Genomic DNA, 27,710 nt, shown 5'->3' with positions numbered 1-27,710 from the left:
CCCAAATTCAATCACACCCTAGCGAATCCAATCAAACCCTACCAAAAATAAGACTGAATATGTTTCCCTTCAATAAACAATACGATAAATGTTCAATTTTTATCACTCAGTAAACTTCGTAAAGTTCAATGGTGTAGGCGTACTATGGACTAGGGTAACGCTACTTTCACTGACATTATCATTGCGTAGCCTATACTGCAGTGCAACACATAATTTTCGCGCAACTGCCAGCTCAGTTTCCGAGTCTTTTGTTGCTGAATTCGGCAACAAAATCATAACATTGTACGTCAAAATTACCTCCGACATTGTAGTTAATGTATGTAGATGTCACTTACCTTCAATTAAGCGAAGATATTGCGGAGTAAACGCTTCATTTTCAACATTTTCGGTCCATGAACAGACTTGCGGTAGGAAGTTTATTTGTTGTCCCAGATTCGCAAATGAGGCTGTGTCACATATTTACATATGGGGTCAAAATTTACATATGACGTCATGTCGTTTTTCTAGTTCCAGATGCCAGCACCAATCCGAAACGGAGCAAGATTTCAAATATGAATAATATTCAAACTAAATAGGGAAAGGGGCTGAACTTTCAATATTCAAACTAAATAGGGAAAGGGTGTCGCGTCCGTCCCAGTACGGTAAGGCAGATTTCGATGGTCGCGTGGCAGGGACGACACGAATAACGTAAATAACCAGTCCAACAGAGAGATATAATGATTTGTAGTATTTATTCGCCGGATTGATCAGATTAAATATGTGGAAACCTATATAATTAGTGGAATTTCTAGTATATTTTACGTGCCTTCACACACGGAGACCTTACACAGTAGAGGTATAGAGTGAGACTGAAGTGGCTTACAAAACTGTCATACACGAGGCAAAAGACAAGATACTTTCCTCCAATCATAAGTTAACGTTTAAGTCACATGACAGCAGCAGCCAATCACACTACATATAAGTTGAATTCCTGGAAATCATTTAAGGGTCAAGTTAAACAGAGTATTTACATACATCTGCATATGTTAAATATACATGAGGGTTCACGACACTATAAGTGAATGACATAACATGCCTCCCCCTCCCTTGAGACTGTGTCAGTCTCTAAACAAATAAGCAAACTAGCAAGTGTTTAAAGAATGTAACATATAAACAATGAAAAAAATGAATGAACATCAACCTACACTATAGACATAAGGTGTAAGCATATCACCTGCCCTTCTTAAAAGCTATGGATTTACATCCTACTCAATCCATCTGCATTTGAGTTAGTAACACCTTTCTTATATACAACTTTAAAGCTAAACTGTTGAAGGATTAAATACCATCTCAAAAGTCGAGAATTTGATGACTTGGACTGGTCTAACCATCGGAGAGCCTGGTGGTCTGTCATAATAGTAAAGTGTCTACCATACAAGTAATATTTCAATTTTGACACAGACCATATAATGGCCAAACACTCCTTTTCAGGGACTGAGTACTTCTCTTCTCTTGACAACAGTTTCCGACTAATATAAGCAACAGGGTGCTCATTACCATCATCACCAACCTGGCACAGCACTCCACCAAGTCCAAAATTGGAAGCATCGGTTTGCAGCCTAAAAGGACTTGAAAAGTCAGGTGCGACCAGAATCGGTTCAGATAACAAACAATTCTTAAGGATCTGAAATGAACTTTGACACTCTGCAGTCCAGGTCACAGTATTGGGCATGGACTTCTTAAGTAGCTCATACAATGGATGTGCAATAGTCGCATAACTTTGAATAAACTTTCGGTAGTATCCTGTGATACCAAGAAAAGCACGAACTTCCTTTTTCGTCAAGGGTGTGGGAAAATCACGCACAGCTTGAACTTTGTCAACATTTGGGGAAATAACACCATTTCCCACAGTATGACCTAAATAAGACACTTGTCGGGCAATTAATATGCACTTCTGTGGTTTGACAGTAAGGCAAGCATCTTGTAATCTACAAAGAACATTTTCTAGATGTGTCAAATGATCTTCAAAAGTATCACTAAATATACATATGTCATCAATGTAAACTCTAGCATAGTCTCTACAACCCATCAACACCTCATCCATTAGCCTCTGGAACGTACTACTACTGTTCTGCATACCAAAGGGTAAAACATTGTAACAAAACTGACCAAATGGGGTCACAAAAGAAGATTTCTCCTTAGTTAAGGGATCAAGAGGGACCTGATAAAACCCTTTTGTTAAATCTAGAGTCGAAATGTACTTAGCATGAGAGATGTCATCTAGGATCTCATCAATTCTCGGCATTGTGTACGGGTCAAAATTAGTGACTGCATTCAACTGTCTGAAATCTGTACAAATACGAATTGCCCCACCTGGTTTCACAACACAAACAATTGGTGATGCATAAGCAGAAACAATAGGTTCAATAACCCCAAGTTTGAGCATACTATCCAATTCACTCTTTACCTTCCCCTTTAAAGCATGGGGGATTCTGTAAGCCCTACGATACACCGGAGCATCACTGGTAGTATTTATGATGTGACTAACTAACGTTGTTCTACCTGGCACATCAGAAAAAACTTCAGCATATTTTTGCAAAGAATTATGGATTGCTTCCAACTGTGTATCCAATAAATCATTTGGTAACTCTATATCCTGCCATGTTTGTGTCTGTAAAGGATGCAAATGCATTTCCTCTTGCAACAAACATTCATCATCAAAAGGTAAGCTATCATCATCACTATTCCCATCTGCACCAGTACATACATTATCAATGACACCAGTTACAAAATAACACTGAGCTGGGAAAATATCACCTCTCTCATGAAACTTCTTACACAGATTTACATGGACAACTCTACGCACACGACGTTTGTTCGGCATACAAATTTCATAGTTGACTTCATCAAGTCGTCTTTGAACAACATAGGGACCTTGCCACTTACAATCCAGTTTCGCCGGTCCCTCCGGCAGGAAAACTAAAACTTTTTCCCCTGGTTCAAATACCCTGTAAGAAGCATTCCTATCATAATACCCCTTCATTTCTGCCTGATAACCCACTTGAGTTTCATTGGCCTCAGCCATCCACTCTGAAAGTCGTTCTCTCATTTGCAGCAAGTAACTTGGGATATCAGTTTGATCGCCATCGTCTGATATCCATGCTCCCTTTAAGACACTTAAAGGACCACGCACCTGGCGGCCATACAATAATTGAAATGGAGAGTATCCCGTAGCAACAGAGGGAACCTCTCTATACGCAAAAAGAAAATGAGGTATATACACATCCCAATCTTTCATTTGAGCAGGAGTCAAGGATCTTAACATATTCTTTAACGTTCCATGAAACCGTTCTGTTAAGCCATTAGTTTGCGGGTGATAAGCACTAGTGTTAATTTGCTTAATATGCAACTTGTCACACATATCTTTCATAACTGCTGACATAAAGTTAGTACCTTGATCATGTATGATGTGCTCGGGCAACCCAATTCGAGCAAAAACCTTTATAAGAGCATTCACAACAGTTTCTGATCGAACATTAGATAAAGGTATAGCCTCAGGGAACCGTGTGGCATAATCACATATTGTGAGGATGTATTTACTTTTCTTTCTTGTCCTTGGAAGCGGACCAACAATATCAATACCAATCCTCTTAAACGGTGTATCAATCACCGGCATCGGCAGAAGTGGATGCTTACGTTTCTTTGTACCCTTGTCCATAAATTGACACGTAGGACATGACCTGCAATATTCAGCAATATCCCGAAAGATACCAGGCCAGTAAAAATCAACCAGCAGTCGCTGCTTAGTCTTTTGAACACCCATGTGTCCAGCCATCGTGATATCATGGGCAACATGCATTGCACCTGACCTACAAGACTTTGGGAGAACAATTTGCTCAGTGAAATGGTCATTGAACTGGGTATGAACATCCATCTTACTTTGCCACTTTCTCAGCAGTACCCCTTGCTTCTTAAAGAAACATACCCTATGTCTCTGCACTTCGTCAATTGGAACAAGCCTATCACGGATGCCTTTCAATGATGGGTCTGATTCCTGTAGCCGTATTAATTCCTGTTTATTAATATCAAGACCTTTAATATCAGCACCATATACCTTAGCACCCAAGTTATCAGATTCAATATCTGAACCTCTATCCACATTGAACTGAATCCCTCCACCATGACCACTATTCGTCACTACCGTTGGCATGCACTCATCTACTGCACCAACCACATTAGGTACACCACAGGTATCATGAAATTCACTATCATTAAGCATAGAAAATGGTGGTTCATAACTGACTTCACCAGAATTGACAGAAGCACCATCGTCATTGGTAACTTCAACCTTGTGCTTGTGCACTGAACACTCTTGCAACTCATTTTCATGCATGTCAAGTCTTTGTTGATGAGCCTGAGCTCGTGTCAAGACACAAATTTCTTTAGCCATATGATCTCCACATGTAAGATCTAAGTCATGGCCCAGCAAAAATTGCTCCTCTAATCCTTCCACCACTACTACTTTAACTTTACCAGACACTAGTTTACACTGTAGGTCAACCATGGCCACGGGAAGATAAACTGTACCCCCCACTCCACGTACTGGAACACTCTGTCCCTGTAAGTAACACTCTGGCGGAACTAAATTAGCATCAACTGCTGATTGGGTACAGGCAGAATCTCTCAAAATTTCAATCTGCCTCCCTTCAAGAGCACCTTTGATCATGCATTTGGCCATACGAGCCCTAGCAGGATCAACTTCCTGTCGCTCACATTTAAGAGCAGGCTTAGGGTGTACACCTTTTGTTTCATTCCCCATGAATTTCTGATTTGGACAAAATCGCTGAACATGTCCTAGTTCTCCACACTTGTGACACTTAATATCAGCATACTTCTTAGAATTTGCCTGAACACCAATTGTACCCTCCTTATATTTTGAGTAAGTACCATATGGGGTTGTCGGTTTCTTATTTGAGTCAGCACCTACAATGGGCTGCTTGAAAGCATTACGCCCTATCTCTTTCCTCTTCCAATAGTTGGGTCCACCCCGATTTGCTACAAACTGATCAGCTAAGCCTGTCAGCTCTGCAGTATCCTTTGGATTTCTATCCTTTAGAAATATAGCCATGTCTAATGGCAGCTTACTAAGGGCTTGATCCATGACCATCAATTCCCTTATACCATGAGCATCATCTGGTTTTCTTCCAGAATACTCTATCCACCCATCAAATTGTTGCCCTAGATCATTGACCCATTCTCTCAGGCTTTCATCTCGTTGCTTGTACCTGGCCCTAAACTTGGCTCTGTAACTCTCAGCACTAACCTCATACTTGGCCAGAATAACCTGCTTTAAGGTATCATAATCACTACTTTCCGCTAAAGATAGCGATGCATAGGCAGCTCTTGCTTTGCCCGTCAATTCAGGGGCTAGCCTAGCTACCCACTCTCGTTTAGGCAACTTATACATCTTTGCCAAATTTTCAAAGGTTTTAAAATAAACATCTATATCATCATTGGCAGTAAGTCTAGGAATTTTCACAAATTGCGATTCACCAATAGGGTGTCTAGTAAAGGTTTCCTGTTCAAATTGTAACCTTCTCAACTGGACCTCAGCCTCTAGTTCTAGGCGTTTGTGCTCCAACTTAAGTTCCTCAGTTTTAAACAGATATTCCACCCACATTTCTTTTGGTAACCCTGGAGGTATTCCTTGTGGCGACTGAGAAGGGATATCCTCCTGATGTTTGTTGACATTCCCATTCTGAACCTCCCACGAACCACTAGTACTTTTCTCTATGTTAGGCTCGGTCATCGTGCCTAAATGTTAAATCTACCTGATACCAAGGATTAAAATTTAAAACGTAAGCAACAGGCAAAGTACCACCGTTTAACTACTGCTCAGCATTAATACCAATATAGTAATGGGTCCAATACATGACAAAAATAACAGTGCACATAGGCTATCTCAAACACTATATATATCTGGCCTAGGCAATAGACTAAATAGACCCTGACTCAATACAAATTAGATAAAATAATATCTACACTTAATTGCATATCTCACTCTTAATTAAGCAACACAACTAGCTCAAGTTAAAACAGATATGAAATACTTAAGTGATCAAGCAATATCCAACAAATAAGTGTTCTTCACCAGTATAGTAATATAACCTAAGTAGTCTGCATAAATGATCTTCAGTTTCGCGAAACCGATACTGCATACAGTTCTCGTCCTATACGAAACACTCGCGGATTGTTTCCCTAGTTGAAATTGGCAAATAAGTCTCAGCTGAATTATAAACGATTAAAAACTTCCATCACAAAAACTGCTGCTCTTGGAACATCTTCGATGAGTCTTCGTCGTAACTCGAACTCGTTCGCTACACAGTCAATACAAAATACAACGGCTAGGCTAAGCCCAGGCAACGTCTTCACGATTACTGCTACACGATACTGTACTAGTAGTAGGCTATCGTTAGGCTTCGGTTAACACTGCACTACCAGACCAGATAGGGACTGCTCCAATAGGCTAGACGAGCGATGTAGAACCTCTAAAACGCGTCGTCATTAACTGGATAGGTTAGGCTTCATCGACCAGACCCTTCCTTCTATATTACGATTACTGCAAAAACACGTTGCTCATGAACGTACCTCATTTGTCAGCAACTAGATTTCACCTCGTCAGGCTTCAGAATAAGCACTAGCGTATATATAGCTAGCCACTTTCAGGAACTTCACTTCTAAAGCAAGCACCAAAACAGTTTCTCGGTGATCCACGGGAAACACGACCCCAGTAACAACATTCCGCGTACCTCAATACTCAGTAGGGAACAGTTACAACTTATACTCAGCAAATCCAACGTTGGAAAACTAAGTTAGGCCCTTCAAACGGATTCACACGTCCTTCACGAGAAACTTGAAATATGAAACGGCTTCCACTAAACTTTCGTTTCTTTAAATTAAAGAAAACGTAGGATGAAAATCACAGATCAGAGCATATATAAAATAATCAGGCGTGGTCAGACGTACGCTGCCACCATGTCGCGTCCGTCCCAGTACGGTAAGGCAGATTTCGATGGTCGCGTGGCAGGGACGACACGAATAACGTAAATAACCAGTCCAACAGAGAGATATAATGATTTGTAGTATTTATTCGCCGGATTGATCAGATTAAATATGTGGAAACCTATATAATTAGTGGAATTTCTAGTATATTTTACGTGCCTTCACACACGGAGACCTTACACAGTAGAGGTATAGAGTGAGACTGAAGTGGCTTACAAAACTGTCATACACGAGGCAAAAGACAAGATACTTTCCTCCAATCATAAGTTAACGTTTAAGTCACATGACAGCAGCAGCCAATCACACTACATATAAGTTGAATTCCTGGAAATCATTTAAGGGTCAAGTTAAACAGAGTATTTACATACATCTGCATATGTTAAATATACATGAGGGTTCACGACACTATAAGTGAATGACATAACAAAGGGGCTGAACTTTCTCAACAAGATTGAATAGACCTTCATTTACATATACAAGCCAGAAAAATGATTGACAGAAGTACCCAACATATCGGGATACAGGTTTTTTTGAGCAAGGTTTTTTGGGGTAACGATTTTTAGTCTCTTAATATCTCAAAAACTACTGAACCGATTATAAAAATCTTTCGGAATCTGCATTATGACTATGTTTTAAGATAGCACCGAAAGTTTCAGACAAATCGAATAATATTTCGCCGAGTTACGGCAGTTTAAAAATTTGGTCACCACGTGTCAAATTTTCAGTAACGGAAATCGGGGATGTGTATCGTTCAAAATGAATCACGGAAAGCGTCGGCGTTAATTGCGTAGCAACCTGGAGACTGTCTGTATGAACCAGACTTGGTGGCGTGCACGGTAGCCTAGTATGGACATAATTTAAAGCACAACAAATTGTCAAGTGTCAAAAGTGTCATTTGTTATCGGTGGACCACACCTGGCCGAAATAGACCTCAGATTCTGAATCAGAGCCTCAAGAAGTACCAGACTAGGTATGGTTCGAGCTTTTTGGTAACAATCCCGTCCCCATCCCCACCCCCAAGGGGGTTATCGGCTCCACATACCCAGTAGAAACCTGCTATGCAAAATTAAACTTCAGATTCGTGATCAGCGTGTCAAGAACTACTAGATAAGATACACATTCCCCTCATTGCGAAAAAAAATATTTCCACCCCAAAAAAACCTAAGGGGTACGGTTTTTGCCGAAATTGGCCAAAAAATGGAATTCGTCAAAATGACGTCACAGGGGGTAATCGATGCTCAGGAGCCCAAATCTGCAACTCATAGGTCCTGCTTCCGTTCGGGAGATATGTGGTCCCAGAGGACCCGATGGAAATACGTGTTCTTCATAAGTGGAAAAGTTGGAAAACCACATCTTTTCAGCCCCCTCTCTCGTCCTTTCTTAAACACCCATCGACATTTAAATTAGACGCGGAGTAGAAAGACACCGCCGTCTTTGTCATATACCAATTTCGTGTAATTATCTGACCGGGAAAAGCTTTTTGTCTATATGATTTCTATTTGCGCGAAAAATAGGTGTTTTTGTCTTGAAAAGTTAAAAAAGTACCTCTTTTCGGTACCCCTTCCTTTCCACCGAGGGAGGGTATGTGACTGGAATAAATTTTTGTTATATGGGAGAGGAGATTCGTAGCTACGTGTAGACAACTCATACGGTAGCATTAATCTTCGGGAAGGGGGTATAGTCTATACGTCTTTGAGGTCCCCCAACAAATAGGTGTTTTTCACCGGTAGTAGCTATGATAACCCTAAACAAGGACGCCAGCGCCGACGTCAACATTTGAGTAGCTTTTTTACCAACTAAGGTCAAATGGAAATCAGGCAAAGTTATAATCGATGGATAGCCCTATCTGTGACCTTTTATCACCGGATGTCCCGTTCCCACCGGATGCCCGGTTTTTATGTAGCGTGACGTCACATCGACCCACTTTTCGACTCATCTGAACCCATATCTCAACAACGGAACATTCGATCGTTTCCAAAATAGCACCAATGGATTCGGCATGTCCGAAACTATCGGGAACAATATTTTCATGTATTTTGCAAGTTTTGTAATTTTTGACGTCATCGGTCATGGCGCTATTTTCTGCAAAAAATTCAAATTCTCAGAATTTGCTCTAAATTCCACATTTAGTTAAAACTAATAATTACAGATTATATAAACCTCGTTTGATCCGCTTTCGGTCTGTGATTGTTTTTTTGATATTTGTTTTTAGTATTTTCTCATTCATATTTTATTTTGGCCGCCATTTTGTCAAACATCGATGAAAATTTTCTAAATTCCCAGAATCGATAGAACATGTCTCGACATATTTTTGCTGCTTTTTAAAAGGCAATCGATTATCTACTTTTGTAAAAATCGACGATATTGTGTTTTGTGCCGTCACTTCCGGTCAGAATAAAAAAGGGTCAAAACCGGACCTTATTTGGTATAGACTCAAGTGATAAGTCTTCGGTGTGAGTTACAGTTCGATAGCTCATTCCTCCCGTCTCAGAAACGGACCCCTAGGTAAAACTTTAAAGCGCCCTCATGGCGGAAGTAAACGACTTGAAACAAGTTTAACATAATCACGTGATAGTACGACTTATCATATCCAATAAAAAAAAATAACAAAATTTATGAATTGAATTTTTGACCTCTGATTGACCTTTGACCCGATGACATCATGGCCGAAATTTTTCAGGAGACCATTCCTTATGACCTCACACGTCATCGTTGCAAGTTTCGTGGAAATCGGTCACTCTCATTATCTTTGACCTTTTTTGGAAGGAACGACAGTTTTGACCCTTTGACCCCCTATAACACATGAACCGGAAGTGACATATACTTGCCCTTTGCATATGTCAGTGCCCTATTGACCCTTAACATCCACAAGAAATTTGGAGGTGAAAGTTAACGATTTTCGACCTTAACCCTAGGGGTAGTCATTTTCAAAAATTAAACAGTAAGGTAATATACCAAGTCACTTGCATTTTTTGGCTGTAATAAAAAGTCATGTCACCCAAACTGACCGGAAGTGTGGGTGGGTGTACAGTGACAACAGTTCCACCCTTTGACCAAATATTGGACATCCCGATCCCCAACTTTCCGAGATCGACCCCAAAAAATGGACACCAGGGACGTGAAAGTGCCAACTTGGGACGTAGGCACCTATTACATAACATAATTTTTTGGTCACTTCCGGTCAACTTGTTTCAAAAATTTGCCACTTTGGGTCACTCTACTCGTTGCAGACGCATGTTCTAAATTGTAAAAAAAACTGCCACCCGAAAATTTTTTTTACCCCCCAGTGGGGTCCCGGGGGTGATAATGACGGAAAAAAATTGGGTTCGGGACCATCACGTCCCAAGTGGGCATTGGTCCTAAATAGGGTTAGGGGGTTAGGGAACTTCTAAATTCGTAGCCCGTTGGTTCGTCGCCAATAAATAATTCAACCTCCATTCCACCACTTCTGACTTCGTAGCCCGTTGGGTTTACTTAAAAACAAGGTTAGGGATTAGGGTTAGAGGTTAGGGAACTTCTGACTTCGCAGCACGTTAGTTCGTCGCCAGCGAATTAGCACTTTCAGTTGCTTGTTGTGCTTCTTGGCCAATAAGCGAGTTGAGGGAATAGTTCATTCGCATTGCGCAATGGAGGTCAAGAGGTGAAATAAGAATACTCGCGTTGAGACGAGAGTTGTCTGTTCGCGTACCCACGCTAACTTAATGAGCACTTTACTGTGTTTTTTTCACTTCGGGATGGATATTCCTACAAGTTTGAAAGAGTTTAAACTTTGGAAAGTTCACAGACTGAAGGAATTTTGAATGAAACGATAGTCTAAGATGGGTGGCCGGAAAGAAGAATTGGTTGCTTTAGCGTATGCTGCCGTTTAGATGAACATTGCTGAAGTTAACATAGGAGATGCGCGAAATGAAAAGGCAGATGACTACGCATCGGTACTTCAGGTTGAAGGAGAGACCCTGCCCGATCCTTTTTCGGATTTGCCACTTGCATGGGAAGGCGAAGTTGCAATGGGAAAATGGCCGCCTTGCATCTACATTGATATTGCGCATTATTTTACCAGTATTGATAACATTGAACTGAAGCAAAGACTGATGACGGACAAAGATGGTTAAGCCTTGAGCTATTTAGAGTCTGGGTGGCTCGGGGAATTTTTTTACAATGCCATTTCTGCCGAGTGAAGGTTGTGCTTTATAAAGGCACAGTGTACACCATCACAGCGTATTAATAATATTCCTTGGAAAGATCATGCGTGGATATTGTACTTGTTTTGCTGGGTAAGTTTCATAATTTTTGGATCAGCAGACAATATCTGAATGGGTTAAGTTTGCAAGCAATCATATGTCTTGAGATATTCAAACAGAGGTCAGAAATAACAAATAAAGTACAAGCCTGGGCCCTAAGGTTTAAATGTTCCTTATCGGTAGAAAATGCATCAATTTATAAATCTCAATTTCAATATCAAACCAAAAAAGTAAATAAAACCATACCAGAATTGCATGCTAAGTCATATGAAAAAGTGAAGGATTTTTTTAGTTTGGCCCTTCCATCCCCCTTTTTAGGGGTGCACTGGAACTCGGTTCAGATCGGAACCCTTCACTTTACAATGTTTGCGTTACAGCTGGAACTCTGCTTGATTCTGGCCCGGACCGGAACTTTACAAATTTCTTGAGTACAAATATTACTGTATATAAAAAGAAAGTTGAACTTTCATCCTGCGTTTAACTTTATACCTTATACATGGTAAAAATATTACTTTTGCAGCTACTTTCTATGCATGCTTCAAGAGATTTGAACCTAATTTTGAGACGTTTAAAAGAAAGGAAAGCACAAATAAACTTTCACGTGATATCATGTGCAGAAAGGGGTTGAAATTCAAAAAGATTGTGGAAAAAATAGGGGAGATTGGGGCCAACTGGACCACTGGGGCAACTGGACCAGTCATGAAATATTAGGTGGTCACTGCAGGCTACCGTAGTTTTCGGCATGCAGCACATCATATTATAGTATGGTAATTCGTTTCGTGTCAGCTTAAAGTAAGCCAAATATTCTACATTCTCACTATTTTAGAAGTTGTTTGATACCAGGAAGTGTTCAGGACAAAGAAACGTTTGTGCACTCTGGAAGGTAGAAGTTGTTTTTAATTAATTTTCTGTCATCGTTTTCGCACATTTGGTACTAGTAGTATGATTAGGATTAACCAAATGACAGTACTGGTTAGCGTTGCGGCGTATGTGTAACAGGTGTGCAATGGAATGTGTGTGCTGTAGTCTATGTCATTGTTGTTGAGGGGCATGTAAAAATGGTCGACCTGCACCATGTGGGTTCGTGATATCATCCTTTATATGCACGGTGCTCAGAGTAATCACATTTTTCATGAATTTATGCCTTGAATAATACATTGAGGAATTCATGAACACAATTGTTTTAGGTACGGGTCACTGTAAACTTCAGAATGTGGGTGTTTTTGAACGCATGTGTACGCCTACCCTTCAGTGTATATTGGGGGTACTGTTTACAATGCGTGAACACTGCAATAGGGGGAGGCCTTCTAGAAACTGGAAATAAACCCAGTTGTACCACTGGAATAGGGACTAATTAACATATATGCAAATTAGATGGCCCAGTTGCCCCAACAGCTTGGGGCAAGTGGACCAGTCATTCGCAGTGTATTTTTTTTAACAAATCCGTTGTAATTAGCATTTAGTATACAATATTTCTTGATGCACATGGTGTGGGCTCGCTTGACCTGAGTTTCGTTTGTCAGAATGGGATAGTTCGTTAGTGCCGTTGGCCGTGACGTTTTGTATCCCGCACGGCGGGTCACGTAAAAAGCAGATGGGTGTGTGTTGCTTCTTCTGTAACATTTAGAGTGCTGTGTGCGATTTTTCAGCATGATGTGTAATGAATCTGCCAATTTTCACCATTCCCCGCTCGGACTGCCAATGCCACCTGGTACTTGATCTGCGTTATGTTCCGCTTAAGCATCGGAGTAGGGAAACAATCCAGTGCCCGACAACTGGAAAAAGAGTCGTGGGTGCTGCTAAACAAAACTAATAGGTGAAAAATTGAGGCAATAAACAGTATCTAACTGCACGTGTTGTTCGTCTTTCAGGATGGTCCGCCACTTTAATGCCACAACGGGATCCGCAGATGAAATGGTCAAGGGTATCTCTAAAGGAGTCATTAAAGGCTATTCGTTCGGGGAAGGTAACTTATAGAAAAGCAGCTGCCCAGTTTAGTGTGCCACGAACGACTCAGTCTAGTAAGACACTTGAAAATGAGAAGTATACGGAAGCGTAGAAGGGACATTGCATTGACGAGTTACCAACTTGACAAAACGACAATTTTCTGCAAATTGACGAGTTGTCGAGATGGTAACGTGACAAAATTCAGAAAATTGACGAGTTGACGAGATAACGGATCTCGTCAATGCAACAATTTTCTGCAAATTGACGAGTTGCACACTTACTACTAGCGATTGTTTATAATACAGCAGAGTTGAACAAAATGTCGGTCGCCGATTGTGTGGAAGTTCTAGTTATCTATGGAAAACACGGCCGGAAGGCATCTCTACCCAGGGGGGAAAAGTACGAGAATATAATGCGAAAAGTGAGGGAGGTAAGTACGGAAGACAAAACATACTATAAGTACAGCCTTATTTCGTTAATCGTGTAGTCGTTATCCTAGAAGTTCTGTGTTCGTCAGTTGAAGAAGGAAGCAGGCTACAGTACAGGCCTAGGCTAGGCCTAGCGCGAGAAGTCCTTGAATTGTAGAAGTAAAGTACACCCGGCTATGGTTATGTTAAAGCACGACCTAGATATGCTACATTGAAACTAGTAGTATAGTCAAGGCTTCATAATTGACGCACCCCCGTAATTGACGCACCTTCAATTCTTACTAGCAAAGATACAGCGCAGGCAACCTAAACTTTTTGCAGTCAAGCAGAATTAAATATTTTATGACTTGGATTCAACTTCAGCTATTTGCTGACCAAATTGTTGTATTTTTTAAGCTTTTAACACCCTTCCCCAGTTTTGCACGTTTTTTGGACATTTGGAAATCTTACTCCCTAAAAATAACCAAAATTACCTCAATATAATACCACTTCTCTCTGGGACCTCACCTGTCTGAGCTTAGAGGTTCAGAGCATAGCAAACAGCATCCAAAGTCAATGGATGTATACTTAGGCCTACACTACAGTTACTTAATCGACGAATGTGTCAATTTAGGAGTATGAAAGACCTTGACACAGCAGACATTTTGTGGCCAAATTCTGCTCAATTGTACGGTGCATAAGCACAGAACCTTAAATCTTTTGAGATCATAACATTTCTGAGGAACTACACATATGAAAAACACATACAGTTGAGTGATTTGGAGTTTTCCTTGATAGACATCGTTGATCAAATCCTTAAGTGCGTCAATTATGAGCCCACCATGCTACTAGTAGTAGCTGTATCCATTCTATTTAACCTAGCGCTAGTAGTAGTAGTAGTAGTACGTACGTCTTAAGTTAGTCCATCATGTAATCGGTCGTGTTTTCAAGATGTTCCTCATTATTATATACTATTGTTTCTATTAGGACCATCATTTTTAATATCCCTGGGAAGTAAATTGTGCTTCGTCAAATTTTGATGAGCCTACAGTAGCTGCCTGTGTGTACTTATTATATAGGCTAAGCCTTCATTGAGTGGAGGCCTATAATAATCCTTTCATATAAAACTCTTGTAACTTAGACCTCAAGGTAAGTGGAAGATTTTGCAATTTGAACCACATTCAGTCGAAGAACCCTTTTGTGGTCAAAGATCATTAGGGTCACATAGGTCAAATTGTGGATATACTGTAAACAATATCTCAAGAAGGAAAGCTGTGAGGGGTCATATGATATGTATGCAGGTGTATCACACTGAATAAAAACGGCTATACTACTGTAGGTCTAAGTGTCCATTGGTCAGCAACTTTCATTGTGAAGTTATTGTTTGTCACATCTCAATAAGTCTTGCTGTATTACTTGCTAAGCATCTCCTGCCTATGGGATACAGAATATCAAATATATGTAAGATTCATCTTGTTACATTGTCAATCTTTTTAATTTGGCTTGAACTTTTGCCCATAGAACAGGCAATGGCAAGTAAACCTGTATGTTGTAGTCCGTTTGCCATAATTAAGATGGCTTACATGCTTAGTATTTATGCATCCCTTAATTGTTTATTGTTCAGTCCCTGTTAGTACTAGTAGACATGGCTGGATAACCACTTGCTTATTCCTCTGAAGTGCTTTGCTATTTGAAATGCCTCTTTGAAGAGGATTTGCTTGGAACTGTATACTGTAGTGTGACTATAGCATTGATCATGTAAGCAGACATGATCAATGATGTATAGCTAAAGACCAAAATATGAGAATGAGCTTCAGTTTCAAGCAGATCTTCTATTTGAGTTATTATGAAAGTTCCTTTGCTTATAAGATTGCAGGAGAGTAAGTTTGGATTGTCAACAATGTTGTTTCTTCAAATCTTTTCTTCAGAAGCTTCTTCTGTCTATCATCATGACTTATTAAAGCAACATTGACATAAGAAAGAGGAATATTGTTAATAGTACTGTAATATTGTGACGAGCCCGCTCCTCCGATAGTAAAACTATATCGGGACTCGCGATAGAAAGGTACTGGGATATCTTGATGCCGTATTTATGCTTCTTCAGGAGATGTCTCGAACGGAAGAAAACAATGAGTTCACAGAAAAACAATTTGACGAGATAGGATTTGATTAATGGTTCGGTATAATTTCTTCTCTGTCGATTCTCTTTACAAATAAAACTAAATTACAATGATTTGACTTGACTCCGTCAATTACGCAATTAGAGGCAGTGATGAACTTTCGGCGGAGTGATAAAACTTTTGCCCCATGCCGTTTTATACCTTACTTCTATAAAATCCCTCTGCGCATAATCAGTAGGCAGCCAATAACCTGACCATCCTGTATTAACTTAACGATATAAAAATAAGTGCGCTGGCACTGATCTGCCCTGATTGGTTGGGAGTTTGGAAGTCCATCCCCCTTTCTATGGAAACTTCCATACCACGTGAGAGAACCTTCTCGAATGTTCCACAGACATAATGGAATCTATTTTGGGAAAAGGCCCTGTACCAAGATTCAATAAGATAGTTAAAAACTTCTCGTGGGAAAACTGAATCCATGACCTACATAAATACATGAGAGGCCTGTAAGGTGTCTCGATGGAGTTTTTCGGTAACATCAAAGAGTGTACCTCTTCAATATTGATGACATCATATGATGTAATCTAAAAAAAATTTCATTAAGGCATCTTAAAGTTACATGACACAGCAAAATATGCAGTATCTCTTACAAAATACATTTATGCATTTCATACATCAATAATACATTTATATCAAAAGTGAAATCATGCCGTGAATTGGGGTGAGATCAGAGAATACTAGACTTAGTTATCTTTTAACTGAACAGAACACCTCAGCGTTCCATAAAAAAAATCGTACATTAAAAAAGAACCTTAAAATATTACAAACTCATTTACAAAAGTACCTCCTCTTTAATGAAGGCATAGTTTCAAAACTGCTTTGAAACCTTGTGAATCATATACATCCACTTCAAGAAAATCAAGAAAATGTGACTCGATAGCATGGTGACCCTAGGTATGCACTCCGAAATGATCTAGTAAAGTACCAAAGTACTAGATATTCGATACCATAAAAGAGACCCCATAGACTATGACATCAACCAATCTTTCTTCAAATTTACATATTACTGAACATCTTGTCTTTTCAACTTCATGAAGAAATTTACTTTTGCATGAATATTTGAGGAAAAGAAAATATATACATAATTTCCTCAAAACATCTATACTTTCATTTGCTTCGATAACTGTTGCTGTAAGTAAAAGTTGCACATCACCAATGCTGTCTTCTGAATAGCCTTCAACATAACTTGAATGATGCAATGTAAATATCCTTAAAATATTTCTCAATATATGAAAACCCATGTTGCTAATATTCCGGATATGTTCTAATTGCCGGGTAAACGTTTGAACGAATTCATAAGGAGAAATAAGGTATACTCATTACACATTTGTTATAAAAGATGAAACTAGGTCACTTGGTGGTGGTTTTAACAATAAAGCTTATATTGTTACACCATACAGTACAATGACTTCCACTTAATAGGTATGCAGGTAAATGCCATGACGCATTCCATTCATACAATTGTGGGTAAAACACCTGTTCATCTGAACTTAAAGCAATATGCAGTTATACAATTATACATGCTAACCATATAATGTTTACAACATCCTGCCTGGACTGCCTGTAATGTTCAATCCCTTTTCATGGAGAAAATTCATTATTTCCCCTGTATTGGAATATTTTCCTACATTCCACCAAAAATCATGACTCTTAAAGCCTGTTGGAAAACATGGTGTCTGATAGGTGACCAGAACCTGTAATTCACCCAATTTGTATCGAGCACGTTGGACTTTCATGTCTCCTTGTGGAGCATTTGCAAAAACTTTCTTTTGCCTTAATATGCGATCTCTCATGGAAGGATATGGAAGTGCTAATCCTTCATTATGTGCTCTATTCTCTAAAAATGATGCAACATTCATTGGCTTAGTGCTCATAAGACACATGATGTGATCTGAAGTTACCCCTGGCAAAATGTTACCAAACTCATCATGAAACTCAATATGTGCATCTTGCATGACATTAACATTTTCTGCATTAGAAGTGTTACTACTCAAAACATTTCTCATTCGAGCAACCTTTTCACTTGATGAACCCTTTGTTTTCAAGACCTGACGCAATTTCTGAATGTTGGTGATATTCTTAGTTTCAGAAGATGCTCTTACAAAACATGGTTTAAGCCTGTTATAATTGAATACATCACTAAGAATTTCTCCTTTGAGAGTGGCCAACAAATAATGAGTCCTATCCAAAACTTGATGGATCACTAGTGGTCCACACCATTCTGCAGCAATTTTGCGAGAGTTTGCAGTCAAGGAGGAAGACGTTGGCTTATACAGATACACTAATTGACCCGTTGAATAAATTGCACCCTTGTCCAGTTTTGCACTTATCTAATGCTTTCCTCCATGAAATGAAGCAATACCTGTATATTGTTGTGCATGAACACTAAGTGGCAGACAGAAGAATGCAGACTTTAAATCAAGAACACCCAAAATTTTGGCTCCAGAGTACCCTATGGTACGGATAGTCTCATTCAGTAATGGAAATGGGTGATTGAGACGTTTTATCCTACTGTTCAAGTAGCGAAAATCTGTGACAACCCTTTTGTCTTTTGTTCCCTTCTTTGGAATGAGGAAAACCGGTGAGGTATGAGACTGATGTCCTACCGCTAAGATTCCCAATCGCACTAATTTGTCTAGCTCACTGGCGACAATGACTTTGTCCTCATCTGAAAGTCTATAGGGACGTATGTAAAATGGCTCATCATTAGTAAGCGTAATATCAGCCTCATAATTTGGACAGTGAGATAATTCACCATAAAGAGAAAATGCATCTCTATGTGAGTCTAGAAATTCATAAATGCTTTCTGTTTCTGAAGCATTTAGAATACTTTGTTCCAAATTAATGTTTTCTCTCATGATTTCCTGTTCGGATTTGGAAACCAGGGGATCATCGGCTGTCAAATGTGGATAACGATGTAAATTATATCGTGTAATTGCATCACGATTCTCTTTGGAGTCAGAATTGGTTCGAAAAAGAGACGGTTTTTCGATGTCTCTCATGACATTGAGAAAATCTAGAGAATCAGTAGGTATGTCTTCTGTGACCGTAATGATATCTGCTAAATCTAAATGAGCCACTGTGCGAGAAGGATGCAGAAAAAATTTCCGATTACCCATGTTCCTTAGTAGAATCTTTGTTCTACCTTTATGCATTTTCACTAACATTCGTCAAGGACACATACGAGATATCAGAGGGAACGGTTTAATAACCACATCTGCATTTCGTGCATATAGTGGAAGACGTCCCTGTACAGTAATGTATCTTTGCTGACCTGGGTAAATAACAAATCTCTGCACTGGCCTAAGGAAAACTTTGGCTTGTTTAATTCTAAAACAGTTTGTGGTAAAGTCCAAAGATCCATTCAATTCCTTCAGAGTTTGACTACCTAATATTAAGTCAATACCTGTCAGGTTTGCAGCAATTAAAGCAGAAAGCTGAAATTCATGACCCTGAATTTTGACCTGAAATGTTATCGTGCTATACGCATGAATAAACTGACCATTACCCAACTTTAGGTTTACTACATCAACTGAGACTGGTTGTATAGAGGATAAATACTTTGAATTTTGCACTGTAGAAGAAGAAATGATAGAGCGTGTCGCTCCACTATCAAACAACAATGAAATTCCTTTACCATCATGTAAAGTACCTCTTACAAAATTACGTGTGTCCAGTTGAATATCCACATTACGGTCGTTCCCTGTATATCTAGAACTAGGAATATTACTATTCTTCCAAATATTATTAGCTTTACGTTTCGATCTTCCTTTACTTGGTACTTTGTCTGGAGTCACTGTATGATGAGTGCTTCTCCTGTTATTATTCTGACCTGTCCTAGGACCACGAGAATCACGAGAACTATATCTTTGCCTCATATCTTTAGGATTGTCTTGCGATTCTGACCTACGTGACTGATCAAACTTGGTCTCTAATTCCTGAATTTTGGTACACAACTCGTGTATCTCAGAAGATGCAGAAATAGTAGGAGTCTGAACAGAAGACGCTTTGTCGTGCATTGCCATAAATAGTTCGGAAGAAGCTGTGGGTTGACTTTGGATTTGTAAGTCAAAATAGCACTGTACTTTCATGACCAAATCTGGAATTGTTGCTTTTGGTGATGCAGACATTAACACTGCTGAGCGACATTGCATAGGCAGGGTCGAGATGAACATATCTCTAATTTGATCCTCGCCATAATTTAATTGTGCTGCAGCTTTTGAAATTTTGGCCAAATGAGCTTGAGCTGTATCACCTGGCGTATAGCTTAATGCATGAAATGCCTGTGATTTAGCGTAGGAAGAAGTTCCTGGACTGAAACGAGCAAGGAATTGCTTGCGCAGATCAGCAATAGTTGAAAAACTTTTGTTTTCAATCCAGAGTCTGGCCTGGCCTTTAAGTGTTCGCTTAAATATGCGACATATTTCATTAAATTCTTCCGCTACAGGGGTGGTTTGGGACGGCAATTTATGCAACTCTAAATAATCTTCAAATCCCAAATGATGAGCTTCGGCTAAATCTGCATCAATTACATCGCCCTGAAATCGTGATGGCAAAAAATCAGTGGGCCTATGTTTCTGCATAACATTAACAGAGGTAGAAGTTTCCTGTTCACTGACGGACATTATGCCGCATACAATTAGGCTAGTTATGAGTATACAACATGAGCCTATACTTAATTGAACACACTATCGGCCGTAATACAAATAACAAATATGCAATACATGGACACGATTAAAATAACTTATCGGTACACTCTGATCTCAAATAGGGGTTGGGATACAAATTGGCATGATTTCACTCACCCTTAAGTTTAACTAAGAACTGGTAGTGGAACTGCAAACGATGACTGAAGTCCCTCGGTTAGCAGTAGTAGTAGCGGCAGGTAGTAGCAGTAACAGGTGGGCCTACATCTCGTAAGAACTTCAGATTCGTTTGCCGTTAACATCGGGTAGAGTCTAGGCTTAGATCGCGAAAATGTTCAGTTCTGATGTTTAGAGCTGTAGTATGACTAACTACGTACTAGTTGCGCGAATGTTCAAACGCGAACTGCATGCTGGGTTGATTAACGTTAGTGTACGATCAGTGGTTCCTGCATCCGGTGTACAGACTTAGGCTAGTGAAGGCTGACTTCCCTCGTAGAGTGTGTATCCGTTAGGCTAGGTCGTGAACATGCGTTGCATTCCTCGTTAGGTCTTCGGGCCAAAAAAAGATCTTTTGTTCGTTATTGAACGTAACGAACGAAAGTTGTGAAAAGTTCCGTTACCGTTTTGTTCCTGAAGAAAGCAACCGATCTCCACCATGTAATATTGTGACGAGCCCGCTCCTCCGATAGTAAAACTATATCGGGACTCGCGATAGAAAGGTACTGGGATATCTTGATGCCGTATTTATGCTTCTTCAGGAGATGTCTCGAACGGAAGAAAACAATCAGTTCACAGAAAAACAATTTGACGAGATAGGATTTGATTAATGGTTCGGTATAATTTCTTCTCTGTCGATTCTCTTTACAAATAAAACTAAATTACAATGATTTGACTTGACTTGACTCCGTCAATTACGCAATTAGAGGCAGTGATGAACTTTCGGCGGAGTGATAAAACTTTTGGCCCCATGCCGTTTTATACCTTACTTCTATAAAATCCCTCTGCGCATAATCAGTAGGCAGCCAATAACCTGACCATCCTGTATTAACTTAACGATATAAAAATAAGTGCGCTGGCACTGATCTGCCCTGATTGGTTGGGAGTTTGGAAGTCCATCCCCCTTTCTATGGAAACTTCCATACCACGTGAGAGAACCTTCTCGAATGTTCCACAGACATAATGGAATCTATTTTGGGAAAAGGCCCTGTACCAAGATTCAATAAGATAGTTAAAAACTTCTCGTGGGAAAACTGAATCCATGACCTACATAAATACATGAGAGGCCTGTAAGGTGTCTCGATGGAGTTTTTCGGTAACATCAAAGAGATGGTATCACTATTTCATAACAGTACAATGATCTGTTTGAACATGTGGTTAAAAATGCTGACAGGGCAAAAATGAGGCTATTTATATAAGTGGGCTACATTCTAAGGCTCTCTTGAATTAATCCCTGCAGCTATCACATTTAATCTTCCTACAGTAATATAAAAAGGTAAAAATAACCTGCCAAGATGACATTCAAGAAAACTGCATTTGAAAAGTTCTTTTCACTTCGATCAGTCATATAACAAAGGATGAAATTCCCCTTTTGAGTCATTTAACTTGCAAGTATTTACATCTCATTGAATCCTTGCAATTTTGTTTCTTTTAGGGGCAGGACCAAGAAAGGAAGAAAAAACCAACTGTCAAAGTACAACTTGGCTGGCATAATTTCAAGTTCCAAAACAAAGCATATTCACAAGTTAAGTCGAACAGAGGTGGCGGAGTTATTATGTTGTGGGTGCCAAGATTAACAACTTACCAGGCCTTACAAGAAATTGCAATTGACAAATTTTTTCCTGCTGGCAAAAGCGGCCACCTTGGCTACAGAGATTCATATGATTTTTATCTAGGCAACAGCCGCTGCGAATCTTATGATGTCCCCTCATTCTCTGTGGAGGGTATTTTCCAAGAAGGAGGTAGCAGAGCGAGGATTTATCTTTATTCAAGGCTAAAGGTGAGACTCATCGCAAATGGGCTCAATTGGATCAAACTATAGCATCTTTCATAACAGGAACAGTCTTTAATAGTTCACTCACAGCTAATTTCAGTTCATTTACAAAGTAAATGAAAAACAATGGCCTCCATGTTTCCTTCACTGCCCACAGGCTGCAGAATTTCATTTCTTATGTTTTATACTTACAAACACTATATCAGACCCTCCTAAAAGGAGTTACTTGGGTTATATTCTCTTTTGTCTTTACAATTGTCTTTCAAGTTCTTAAAAAACAGGCTCTTTGCTATTCATTCACTATAAAATGTGTTCAGACTAATAGTGTGTGAGACTTATGATATACATATGTACAATTTACATTTAGACTCAGGACAAGGTATTATTTGCCAGTGATGCGGTAGAGTGGATAAGGGGTATTTGTTGACAGTTAGGCTATATTGCTGTCATTTAGAATTAGGAATTAGTTACATGTAAGCTTTATCAAGCCATAAAAAAAACAATTGTTGTCAGCGTAAATCTGTGACATTCCTCCAGTTTGCTTTTAAGTCACCTTTGCCGGGTACAAAATGTAACAATTTCAAATATAAATATCTCAACAATGGCATGTAGTAATGCAATACAAAGTTTACAAGCTTGCTTTAGCATCTCCGCCCTCTTTTACATGTCAAAGATACATTTAACTCTGGAGCTATTTATTAAGAGTACATATTTATATTAACTAAAGTACAAGAATTTGACGTGCATAGGGCTCCAGAGTATTTGAAATCCCTCTACCTTTAAAACAAAGCAAGTGTTGCACATTTTATCTCTTTTTTTAATGGCTATAAATTACTTACCAGTGTGATGATTTTTATTTTGATGTAAAGATAAACCTAGATGTGTTTTATGTATGTATGGTGTATGTATTGGTTAATGTGTGTGTTTTTAATGCTAGACAGCAAACATGAATATTTTTCATATGTCATGTGTAGATGGGTCTTCTTGAGAAGATGAACCCTGTATGTTTTTGTGTAGGTCAAAGGTCACCTCAGGTTAAATTATGAACACTTTGTAAAGAAGTTATCTTAAGATAGGAAACAAGGATGATTTCGATATGTGGTATATAGCTGTGCCATATTAAATAGATGAACTGTTGTGTTTTGGGTGGAGGTCAAAGTCATATCGGGAGAGGAAAATCTGAACACAGTATTAAAACAATATCTCAAGATAGAAAGCATTGATACTATTTATATCTCATGTTTTGATGGATGTCACCTGAGAAATCTCTGAAAACTGAAAACCACATGATTGTGATATTTAGCTAGGAAGCATGGACACAATTAGTTCATTCAGTACTTATTACAGATGTGTGGATGCATTATGTTGAACGTAAAGCCTATTGTTTTGATTTGGCGACGGTCTGTAAAGACACAATACAATATGACCTGTTTTTATCTTACCATAAAGTCCTTGTACATGTTTAGGAGCCATTTCTGGTGAACATAAAGTCAAAGTCTTTCCATAACAAGTCATTGAAAACTCATTGAAATACAGTTTTAGATTTTGGTACAAGTTACTGGTTGTACATGTAGCTATACCTTTCTTTTGTTGTCTTTTTCTTATAAAGACCATGAGGGCAGTGAACGAGTCTGAGATATCCAGTGATGATGATCCAGATTTAATAAACCCATTTGCAGAGACTGCAGGGACATCTTCAAGCTCTATGGGTATGCAGCAGGTATCAGAAACTGTAGAACACTCTTCAACATTGCCACAACATTTGTTATCTACAACCAAAGAAACCAGTCAGCCCTCTACTTCTGCCTCATCTAATAGTATTCCATTACCAGACAACATTGACTTCAGTCTGCAACTCCAATCACCTGGAACACCAAGTGTAAGTTACTTTAATCATTTTATTTATCGTTTGACAGGATATCAACAGTTGACTCCAGTTTTCTTGACATTGACTCACTTTGCGTACAGGATAAATGTAGTAACTATATACCACCTATGTCAGGAATTTAGTCCAAGTTAGAAGTGAACAGTTAAAACTCTGCATAGCAACAATTGAATCCATTTTGTTTAAATACACATGATAACTCATTTCATGGAGGACATCTTTCAGAAGAGGTGTGTTGACAACACGTTTATTCAGGATTGGCTGATAAAAGTCAATTTGAAGTTAATGTAATCACCTGAAATTGTAGATATAAGTAATAATAATGTATTGAGGTTATTTGTCATACATTGATTGACAAAGAAAAACACAAAATATTATGTCATATGAATTGTCTATTTGCAGGTGACATTCAAACCATCTTCAATACCGAAATGCAACCAATGTGGAATATGTGCAGACAGAGAAAGGGATGCTTTCTTCATACCATGTGGGCACTCTTTGTGTACACCTTGTGCTTTATTCTTAGAGGATGGCAATGATGGATGTCCATATTGTAAATGTTCAGTTGACAAAGTAGGAAAGCTTTTTGATTAGATCAAACCTCTATTCGGAAGGTTCAATGACAAGTTGGGTATCACTTTCCTTGCCATTACAAGCTATACTTTACTGAACATGACCCTTTAAAGTCGAAAACAAAAGTTTTTCATGTAGCTAGAAAGATAACCTTTAGGATTGCATGAAGACATTAACGTTATGATGATGTTGTGATCACTGTTTCTTAACTTTTGTGCTTGTTTTTGTTTCTTGAGCTATGTTAAAAAGCTTCTGCATTCAGTGTATATATGTTCTGTTCATGTCTAATAATTTCTTAAATATAACACAGACAAGGATGACACACACTTACAAAAAAAACTAAAATGTGAGAAAAAGTAAGGAGACAAATAAATTAAATTATTCACTTATGTCTGTCTGATAGGTTTGCCTTTTGAACATGTGTGGTGGTAATGTGTTAAATTCATTGTACCTTTGAAAATGATATATCACGTGAAATCAAGCACATTCTTCAGTAAAGTATTTCATATGACTTTTCAAGTACCCTAGGGACAATATGAAAAGTTTACACAGGACATATGTATGAGACTTTACTGTATAATCCCCCGCCCCTTCCTATGCGGCTTCACCAACGTGGGGATCTGGCTAGGGCTTCTACTATCCATTAACAGGTGGATACACTTTGGAATGTAAGATAATCCCTCATTTTAATTACAGATTGGACTGAATCTGTGTTGACATGCTGATGTTTTTATATTATCTGGTGTTGTTCTGTTGATGGTTAAAAATATACCTACAAAAGGAGAAACATAATCTTCCCTTAGATAAGCCATTGTGTTAGAATGAGGAAGAATCTGTACGGAAATTCTTTCTTGTTGTGAGATGAATTCCCAGCTGTAGATTTGGCATGCTGCCCTATGTAAAGGAAGGGTGATTTTATGGGTTGTGGGAATATTCTCTTCCAGACATATTTTTGTTACTTTTGTAACTAAAGATGATATATATCATTTGAAAATTAACAGATTGTATTATTTAATTGATCACAGTTTTCCTTGTACCCGTTGAATGATTTTAAAGGTGTTAAACAGGATATATGATGATGTAACACAATATTCACTTTGATGTTACCCAATTTGCAAGTTCATGAACTTCATTATGAAACTTTACATTTGTTAATACTTTGCCTGCTCTCGTATTACCCTCTTTGACAGTTGCATTAGTTGTTGGACTTCACTTTAAACCTCATATCAGATAGTATGATAATACTATATTCACTTTCAGTCTGCTTTTAAGCAGTTTATCAGTTGCTGAACTTTGCTTTGAACTTTGTGTTGAACTTTGTCTTGAAATTTTACCTGCAGGAAGAATATTTAAAGATACTTTACTAGTTTTAGAAAGTTTCAGTAAATATTGAGATTATACAGTGATCATTTGTATAAATTTAAATTTCTGTTATGAGAAATTATGCTATTTATGAAGCATTATGATATGAAATTAGTAACTATCGGTACTATCAAGGAACTATAACACAAATCTGATTCGAAATAGATTTTGATATTTTACAAGCTTTCAGTTTTGTTGTCTTTTCTAATAGTCTGAAGCCATAAGTGGGGATTCAACTGTTAAGAGTGGCACACAGGGAGCTGTCTGTACGGAACTAATATTTATTTAGTCAGCACAGGCAAAAGTGTGAGATACTTGTAAACCATGATATCCTATCGATCATACTGTACACCTCGTACTGGGAAATAAAATATATACGAAGTGATTATTCGCAGGGCAGCCCGGCGAATAACGTACACAGACACACCTTATTAGCAGGGTTGTGACGATTTTGAAAATAGGTTTATCATTAGGTTTTGCTATTGATACCAGTCAGTTTAGGGGACTTGAAAAAGCCAACCTTTTGGGCCCAAACACTCTTAGCCACTTCATAAGCTAATTTTTGGAACCTCAGCAGTTCAATTTTAAAAGCTTATTTTAAGGGAGCTTATCTTGAAATGCCTCAAAAGCCGACATTGCCTGAAAGCCAATATGGTCATGGGTGTGACACTCCCCCCCCCCCCCTCCCTCCCACACCTTTACATGGAAATGAGCAGTCACTCTGCAAAAACAAAGGTGAAAATGAGGGATGACATATTTTATGTTGGCGGTACTAATGCTAGACTGGTTCAGTCTTAAGGCCCTAGGCTCCCAAAGCCAATCCTAACAGCATTAAGATATCCCAAAGGCAAATAAATTCCTAAAATATAGGGGCTCCCAATTAAGACTCTCAAAAAGATAGCTGGTGCCCAAAAGCAAATTCGAATAGCCCCAAAAGTTACTGAGCCCGTTAACCCAGTCTAAGGCTGCCCTATATATGAATAAGGTGTATGTGTCTGGCTATTCGCAAGCTAGCCCTGCAAATAAGATGCTTGTGTCTGGCTGTTCGCAGGGCAGCCCTGCAAATGGGGTGTCTGTGTCCAGCTGTTCGCAGGGCTGCCCATGATATAAGATACTTGTGTCCGGTTATTCGCAGGGCTGCCCTGTGAATAAGGTGTATGTGTGTGGCTATTCGCAAGGCTGCCCTGCGAATAAGCCCCACCAAACATATCAGGTCAGCAGATATCAATATGTGAATTTATCTAGTTAAAAATGTGTGCAAATAATGTGCATTTGCTAGCAATGCATAATATTAAATGCATCCATGCCGATTAAGCCAATGTCTGTAATCAAGGGCGGCGGAACCGGAGCACAGGGGGCACGTGCCCCCCCCCCACTTTTCCCCAGGTTAAAAATGTGCCCTTTTTCTACATAAAAATTGAGGTGTCTCAAGCAAGTT

General features: G+C 38.9%; 2 protein-coding genes across 2 annotated transcripts; one reads left to right on the top strand and one right to left on the bottom strand.

The window, feature by feature from the left end:
* Positions 1-622: 622 nt before the first annotated feature.
* Positions 623-7,463, bottom strand: LOC139984894 (uncharacterized). Its single transcript, XM_071999017.1, has one exon. It carries the CDS (start codon positions 5,786-5,788, stop codon positions 1,238-1,240), a length of 4,551 nt encoding a protein of 1,516 aa, XP_071855118.1. The 5' UTR covers positions 5,789-7,463; the 3' UTR covers positions 623-1,237.
* A 14,615-nt stretch (positions 7,464-22,078) lies between these two features.
* LOC139954914 (uncharacterized) lies at positions 22,079-25,583 on the top strand. The gene is made up of 3 exons (XM_071954900.1): positions 22,079-22,458; positions 24,062-24,331; positions 24,740-25,583. Exons 1-3 carry the CDS (start codon positions 22,234-22,236, stop codon positions 24,929-24,931), a joined length of 687 nt encoding a protein of 228 aa, XP_071811001.1. The 5' UTR covers positions 22,079-22,233; the 3' UTR covers positions 24,932-25,583.
* The last annotated feature ends 2,127 nt before the right edge of the window (positions 25,584-27,710 follow it).

Source organism: Apostichopus japonicus, chromosome 17, assembly GCF_037975245.1.
Source record: "Apostichopus japonicus isolate 1M-3 chromosome 17, ASM3797524v1, whole genome shotgun sequence".
NCBI classification, from domain to species: domain Eukaryota; kingdom Metazoa; phylum Echinodermata; class Holothuroidea; order Aspidochirotida; family Stichopodidae; genus Apostichopus; species Apostichopus japonicus.
This window is presented reverse-complemented; position numbering and strand designations above follow the sequence as displayed.

Coding starts and splice junctions, on each gene's coding strand:
- LOC139984894 (XM_071999017.1), bottom strand. CDS start 5,788: ATGACCGAGCCTAACATAGAGAAAAGTACTAGTGGTTCGTGGGAGGTT.
- LOC139954914 (XM_071954900.1), top strand. CDS start 22,234: ATGTTGTGGGTGCCAAGATTAACAACTTACCAGGCCTTACAAGAAATT. Junction 22,459..24,061: donor ATCTTTATTCAAGGCTAAAG/GTGAGACTCATC, acceptor TTTCTTATAAAG/ACCATGAGGGCAGTGAACGA. Junction 24,332..24,739: donor AATCACCTGGAACACCAAGT/GTAAGTTACTTT, acceptor GTCTATTTGCAG/GTGACATTCAAACCATCTTC.